Raw genomic sequence first — 7520 nt, 5'->3', positions numbered from 1 at the left:
AAGTCAATACCTACTGAATGAAGCCCCAAGTCTTGTCTAAGGAAGTGACCCAAGCAGAGAGCTAAGGTCATCCCTCCCCAGGGCAAGTCAGTACTGTGGCTCCCATCCAAAGAAGGAAGGCTTCCAGCAGGCTGGGTGGAAGGGGTATGTAAGCTTCTGGAGACACTGCCTTTGGGGAGCAGGAGCACACATTTATGTAGGAACCTTGGAAGACAATGGTGGTCATAGAGGTCAGGCAGGCTGACTCCATGAAACCATTCCCATCTCCTCAAGCAAACTCCTGCCCTTTGCATCCCAAAGTGTCTACCTCTGTCTTTGAGTACAGTAGCCAAAAACTGTATGCAAAAACATGACAAAAAGCAGGAATTTTTCCAGTGATTTTGGTTACCCACTGCTTGGCACAGTGGATGATCCTGGATGCTCATATCAAGGGCTGTCACTTTCTGAGTTTCAGGCCTTGTTCTGTGGAGATAAAAGTTCCCATCTAAGCTTTCCTGATACTTCCTATCATCCTTATGTTATAGAAGAACCAGAAAGCCAAAGACCTTGAGAAATGTCCCAGGTCACAGGCAGGATAAAGGTTTCAAATTCAAGCCATCTAAGTCTTGAATCTACTTGCCACATAAAGTCAGTTCCCCCTCCCCCTATGCCAGAGTCTTCTCCTGGGTAGACCTTGAACACCTAGAAATTGCTGCCTGCTCTGCAGCCGCATCCCAGGCTCATCCCTTCATCCGTGGCAGACAGCAGGAATCTTTAAGCTTCTCTGTTTTAAAACTTAATTTGCCTGTTCTTCCTTTAAAGATATCTTTGATATTCCTGCAGCCTGTCAGCCTGGACAGGCCACAGGAGCGGACTCCAGGGAGATGGATGCTTATTGAAAACATTCAATTAGCCAAGTTTAAAGGATGCAGCCCTGGATGCTCCAGGTCGATGCTCAGGGGTTTAGTTACCCTCTCCCACCTCCATCTTTTAATAGCCTTTCCCCATATTTATTGCTGCCCTCTCCAGCTACTTCAGGCATATCCAGAACTTGTTATAATTTGATATCTGCCCAGTCCCCAAAGTGCCTTCTCAACAAATGCTCACCCGATGCTATAGTATATTTAAGAGATTTATTTTCCTTGTTACTGAATGGAGGCCTCAGGAAAGGCAGACTCATTCCAGGCTGAGGACCTACCTTCACTGCCCAGTGGCCTCCAGCAGGAACATTTTAATACATCACTTATTAAAAATGGACCTTTGGCCTTGGCCCAGGGCACCCGGCAGCTCCAGGCGCTAGCTGACCACATCCACACGCTGCCCCCTTCTGACCCCTGACGCAGTCTGTTGTGCGGGATGGTGGAGATAGGCAGGGTTTCAGAACAACACACCAACACAAGGACCTTTTTACAGGCTGAAGGACAATAGCTGAAGCAGGGAGCAGAGCCAAAGTCTGTCTGCATCCTCACCCTGGATGGTAGGCTCTGGGTTCCAGTGCTGCAACTGCAGCTAACAAACCAAGGCCCTTTGCAGGAGTCGTCCTTCCTGAGACCTGCCTGCTATTGTGCAAGCAGGATACCGACAGCACCCATTCCGTAAGGCTGTTGTGAGCCTGGCATTCAGGAAAAACCCATGGGAGGTAGGTGGTCTCTCTTGCTTCCCTGGGGCTCCAGCTTCTTTGGTGGCTGGAAAGTGAACGTCTCTAGATTTCTAGGGTTGCTGAGACAATCGTGTGAGAAAGTGGAACGAAAGTATTCAGTGACAGGCAGTGCTGTGTGGGTCACTGACAGAACCCCCCCCCCAAAAAAAAAACAACCATTTCACCTGGCTTCTGTCCTTCTTAGCATATTATTGTTTGAACAAAGAGCAGGCCCCGCCCCTAATTCTCTCCCCAGTACCCCTTGGCCTTCTAGTGAGGAGAGCACACAGCATTGCTTGGCTCTACGGAGCCTACAGACCTTCAATTCCAAAAAGGGGTGCCTGGGGTCAGGAGGGGAAGACAGCCACTCAAGAAGAGGACCCTGTGCCTGGGAAAATGAAGTTGGCATCTGCAAGCATCTGCAGGCTGGGCACTGCCAGTTCCAGCTCCCCCATCAGTCCCAGTAATGATCACAGGATGAAGAACCCTGGGCTGGGACCCACGGAGGCTGTCAGCCCTGGGAAAGGAGATGAGACATTCGCCCTCCCCTCCCAGCCCCCCCCCAGCCCCTGTTCTGCAACCCCTCCTGTGGGGACTCTTACCTGAGGTCTGAGTCACACTCAAGCGCCTGTCACTGTGAGCTATGTTGTGACTCCCTGGCTGACAGCTTTACAACAAACGTATTAAAAGCTCCAGGCAGTGGGACTTCTACATGCAAAACAGCCCGAGGGGGGGGGGGACCTCCTCCCAGGTCCTCTTCCCCACCCCACCCCCACCCCAGCACCCTGACCCAACACTGCTTCCAGCTTGACAAGAGAGGGAGCTACCGCCCACCTTTGCAGACAAGGTTTCCAGTGGGTGACTGGAGGCAGGCGCAGCAGATGCCTCCCTGACCTCCTGGCTATGCACCCCCAGAGAAGAGACTCGTCCTCAGTTAACAGTGGGCTCTAGAAGTTACAGAGAGAGTGTACCCCCAGCCCAGCCCCTGGTGTTGTTCAGTGGGTGTTACCAGGGGCCCCACACGGAAGGTTTCGGCACACCCGAGTGTTGCTATTCCTCTCCTTCACCCCATGAGGCAGCAGCTCAGGTATCTGCTCTTTGCAGGTGAGGAAACTGAGGCTTACAGAAGTTCCAGTTCAGAGAGCAAGGAAATCAGAGCTGGGAACTGAAGCCACGTCCAGTCTCCTAGCATCACTGGGAACAGGACTGACAGCCTCCCGCCCCTACAGGATGGCCAGAACCTTGGGGAAGCCAGAGGAGCCCAATTCGCAAACTCAAAGCCCACTAAATTCATTCTCTGGAAATGACTTGGCCCATCCAGCCCACGGACAAATCCCCCCCCCCCGCTGTTTTAGCCCACAGACCAAAGCCACCATCTCCTCATTCCAGTCAGATGGACAGCAAGTACCCAAGAAACAAGGCCGAGGAAAGAGAGGAGACACAGGAAGAGTTCTTTATTGTACATCGGAGAAATAGCCCTGTGTGCTGGTTCAAGGTGCAACATTACAGAATACAGAACTAAGAAAAGAAGGAGCTGGGGGTGGGGACCTCTTGAGATCCAAAGTTGCAAACAAACCAAAGGAAATAAAATAAAATAAAATGGTCAAAGATTCCTCACGCAAGAGGCATTTTTTGCAAATACCATGCAAAACAGGCAGCTGGCGAGTCTTAAGAGAACCCCTATAAATAACAGGAAAGACACTCCGAGCATTCCTGTACAAGGACTCAGAGCACAGGGAAAAAGAAACCAAAATGCCTTTTGGCGTTTCAAGATATTTGGCACTCTTGTGATTACATTTGTTTTTGTTTTTTTACAGTTCATTAAAGAGAATCAAGTGACACAAAGTTGGAGAAGGAGAGAGGGGGGGCTCACACAAGGGACTCCAAGGGGAGGTTAGAAAAAGCTCAAGCATTTTTTTTTCTTTGTTTTTCTTTTTTTCTTTTTCTCTCAGACATAGAAAACGTGTTGTTGGAGTTAACCTGGGCAACAAGCTTCACTGCAACAAAGAAAACACAAGCTTTTGTGCCCTTCATCTCTTGAAAATAGACAAGGATTCGCCTGAAGCGTCATTCCTTACAGAAGTTACCTCCTGCTCTTAAACACATTGCTGATAACTTCAAAAGGTGACCGAAGCAAAACAGTATCTACAGAGATCATTTTCCCCGGTTTTCTTTTGTACATCCAAGAATAAACAACAATTTAAAAAAATAAAACTGGACAGCATGTCACATCCAAGTGCACAGGATCATTTTTGCAAGATTAAATAATGTAAACATTGGGAACAGCCAAATCAGCAGAGACCACAAGCACCTTCAAGGACTCGGTGCTACTTCAGGAAGTGGTTCAAACTCCAGATCTATAATTGCACAATATTTACCAGATATAAAAAGAAACATATTAATTTTGACAAATAGCTGCAACTGAGACTTTTTTTATATGTGTGTATATAGTGATTTTTTTGTGTTTTTTTTTTTACTTTTATTTTTGTAGAGGAGCCCAGAGCCTTCTCCTCTTCCTCTTCCTCCTCCTTCTCCTCACACCTCATCTGTCTGCCGGCCTGACGTGAGACACAGGTTGTTGATTTCATCGTAGGTAGCAAGCTAATAATACATTTCAAAGTGCTTTCTCCTCCTCATGCTTTCTGCCAAGAACTGTATGGCCCGCACTCTTCTTTCTCTTTCCCTCAACTCATTGTCTTTGGGGCAGTTAGACACCAGGAGGTGCCTTGTCGGTCATATTTTTCAGCACGTCATCAATTCTATCATCTTCAATAACAACTGCAAAAAAAAAAAAAAAAGAGGGGGGGGAATGTGAGAGAGCTTGGGCCTAGCCAGGGGTCTCAGACATTTGGTCTGTGCCCACTAGGGGGGTGCAGAGGAGGACGAGGAAGGAAGGCTGTCTGCTCCCAGCAGTGTGAACAGCTCCATCGCCCTCGACTCCTGTTCAGGGGTCCCTTCCCTGCCTAGCTCTGAACTGCCCCAACGCCTAACCCGCGTTCTAGCTGTATTCTAAGAAAAAGCGAGCAAAAGGGAGCCGTCCCAGCGGCCAGGCTGCAGCCCGGGCACACTCTGGCCCTATCCTTTCCCAGCCTGGTGCATCCATTTACAAAGAAGTATCCGAGGCCGAGAAAGGAGAGGAAGGGAAGCCAGGTCACTGGTGCCGATGGACCAGGCTGGGTTCAGAGAAGCCGGGAGCCAGGAAGGGAGGCTGGGATCGGTTCCCACGCCGATCCACCGCCGGAGAGTTCAGGCCTGGCCTGCGCCGGTGTCCCCCTCCCGCTCGCCTTCTCTGCGCCCCGGGCCGGTGGCCTCCGCCCCTCCGCTCTCTGTGCCACCGCAGAGGGCAGAACCTCCCTTCTCTGCTGCCTGGGGCTCTGCCTCCTGCTGTCTCTTCCGCCTGTCTCACCGTCTCCACTTAGCCCTTCTCAGTCCCTCTAAGTCCACGGGATGATCCTGTCCAGCACTCTGGGTCTCTACGCTGGGTCTCTCTGTCTGTCATCCTCATTGTTGCAGCTGCCTCAACGTCCTCCCTAGACTTGAGTCCCCGGCTCTCGCCTTCGTTCCCGCTACAGCTCCCTTGCTGGAGCTTTGTCTTCGGCTCCCAGCCCACCTCGGTTATCTCCTCCCTTCACCTCGGCGACCCAGTCTCTTCGGGCAGCACCCTGCGCCTGGGTTTCTTGAGGGCTTCTCCAGCTCCAATCGCCCAGGCTAGACTAACCTTCTCCCCTCTGGCATGTAACAGTGAAGAGCCCGTGCGACCTGAACGCCCCCTCGTCTTCCCCGCAGCCCCCCCCCACGCAGACCCCTAGGATCCCCGGGACCCCTCCCCCAGGATGGCAGAGCAGAGCGAGTGCAGCTGCGACTCCACTGCGCAAAAAGGGGGAGGGGGTGTGAAATCTAAAAGCAAACTTTGGTGCGGTTGAGGACGCGGGTATAACCCTTGGGCCTCGGTTGCTACTAGAGGCCACCACGCCCCCGGGTGACCCCGAGGCTAGCCGGGACAGATGGGGACGTGCGCCCGAGGCCCGATCCAGCTTCCGCCGCAGGAGGGATCCCTAGATCTTGCAGGAGGTCCCCCGCGGTCGGGGGACCCCTGCGCCCCCGCCAGGCCGCAACACCAGCACCGCAGGGGGGTAAGGGACGAAGAACTCACCGCGCTTGCTCCGGCCGATCTGGCCCAGCTTGGGCGGCCGCTTGTTCTGCCCCGCGCCGAAGAAGTTGTTGGTGTCCTGCAGGCGGCACGAGAAGATCTGGCCCACGTCGCCGCCGTCGCCGTAGGGGCTCAGCTTCTCGTCGCCGTAGGGCAGCACCTCCGACATGGTCGCGTCCGGGGGCTCCGAGGCGGCACCTCCTCCGCCCGCGTCCCCGCCCGCGGAGGACAGGGTCAGCGGCGCTGGGGCCGGGGATGGCCGGCCGGGGACGGCCCTTGGGGCTGCCGCGGCGCTGGGGCCGGCGAGAGGCCGGGGGGACACCGCTTGGGGCAGGAGCGCGCAGCCCGCGCGAGCGACCCAGCGAGCGCCCGCAGCTGAGCTGCGCTGCGCTCGGGCTCCGCGCGCGAGTGGCTGCTGCTCCGGAGGCGGCGGGCAGGACTCACATCCTCGGCGCGCTCGGGCGCGGGGCGGGGGCCGAGCCGGGCGGGGCCTCGACGCGCGGGGAGGAGGGTGTCCCTGCGAACCCGGAGGGCGCGGGACCGAGGGGGGCGCACCCCGGGGAGCGCGCGGGCCGGTCCTGCCGCGGCTGCGGGCGGCTGCGGCGGCGGCGACTCGGGGACTGGGGAGCTGCAAGCGGCTGAGGGGGAGGGGAGCGAGGAGGAGGGAGGGCAGGGGGAGGAAACCCGGAGGGAGGGAGGGAGGGAAGAAACCGAGAGGGCGACCGGGAGAAAAACAGAAAGACAGAGGGAGGCAGGGGGAGCGGCGGGAGGGGGGTGAGGAAGGAGAGAGAAAAGCAAAGGAGGGAGACTAGATCTGCATCGGAGAAGCAGAGCAGAGAAGCTTGAGGAGGGAGAAACAGAGGGAAGGAGAAAAGAAGGGGGAAAGGGAGGCAGGGACCGAGGAGCAGCCTGCGAGCTGCGAGCGAGAATGCCCGCCCAGGCTGGAAGCGAGGCGCCGGAGGAGGGCGGGAGGAGGGGACCCGTGGGCCTCGGGGGAGAGATCCCTGGAAGCCAAGCGACGTCACGGGGCAGCGCCGGATCGCGGCTGGCTTCCTGCCCCCGCCCCCTGTCCCCTCCGTCCCGCCCGCGCCTAGGGGCCCCGGTGCGCCCCGCCCCTCCCGGCTCTCGCCCCTCCCGCTCGGTGTTTACCCGTCCCGGAGCCTGTGCGCGCCGGCTCGGCGGGTTGTGACTCTCGAGGGGAACCCAAGGCAGTGGGAGGGGGAGGGGACCGAGGACGCACAGGCCAGGGAAGGACGCGGATGCTGACCTCCTTGGAGGCCAGTTGCAGAGGCCAAAGATCCAAGCGCACCCGGGCGACCCGTGGGTACGCCTCTCCCTTCCCCCCCATTACACTTGTGCCCCACTTAGACCCTGCCAGGCATCCCTAATACCTCACCCTTTGCCCCCGTGCCCACGGATTTGCCAGGAAGGCTTTTTCCTCACTTCTTGCCCCTCTGTGTGGGGCCCTGGCTCCCCCGAGACAAAAGGGAGGGGTGAAGAGGGGCAGCCCCGCCTCCCACAGGATAGGGGAGAGCCTCATTACGCTGGGCTTGCCTGGGATGCCCGGCTCCTAGCGCCCTCTGACTCCGCTGGGGACGTCCGGGGCCTCTACCCTCCTCCGGGACCTCCCTTACAGCAACAATCTTAATAAAGCCCTGGGGAGAGACTGCGGCCTCAAAACTAGAAGCGTGCTCATGCACCCTGAGAGGGAGATCCAGGCAGCCCGAGAGACCTGGAAGGCGCATCTGCCAG

General features: G+C 56.3%; 1 protein-coding gene across 1 annotated transcript; it reads right to left on the bottom strand.

Annotated features, from left to right (window-relative positions):
• Window positions 1–3048: 3048 nt before the first annotated feature.
• Camk2n1 (calcium/calmodulin dependent protein kinase II inhibitor 1) lies at window positions 3049–6377 on the bottom strand. Its single transcript, XM_028875313.2, has 2 exons — window positions 5772–6377; window positions 3049–4396 (listed from the first exon to the last, which is right to left on the bottom strand). Exons 1-2 carry the CDS (start codon window positions 5935–5937, stop codon window positions 4326–4328), a joined length of 237 nt encoding a protein of 78 aa, XP_028731146.1. The 5' UTR covers window positions 5938–6377; the 3' UTR covers window positions 3049–4325.
• Between the last annotated feature and the right edge of the window lie 1143 nt (window positions 6378–7520).

Source organism: Peromyscus leucopus, chromosome 2, assembly GCF_004664715.2.
Source record: "Peromyscus leucopus breed LL Stock chromosome 2, UCI_PerLeu_2.1, whole genome shotgun sequence".
NCBI classification, from domain to species: Eukaryota; Metazoa; Chordata; class Mammalia; order Rodentia; family Cricetidae; genus Peromyscus; species Peromyscus leucopus.
This window is presented reverse-complemented; position numbering and strand designations above follow the sequence as displayed.

Coding starts and splice junctions, on each gene's coding strand:
- Camk2n1 (XM_028875313.2), bottom strand. CDS start 5,937: ATGTCGGAGGTGCTGCCCTACGGCGACGAGAAGCTGAGCCCCTACGGC. Junction 4,397..5,771: donor GATCGGCCGGAGCAAGCGCG/GTGAGTTCTTCG, acceptor TTTTTTTTGCAG/TTGTTATTGAAGATGATAGA.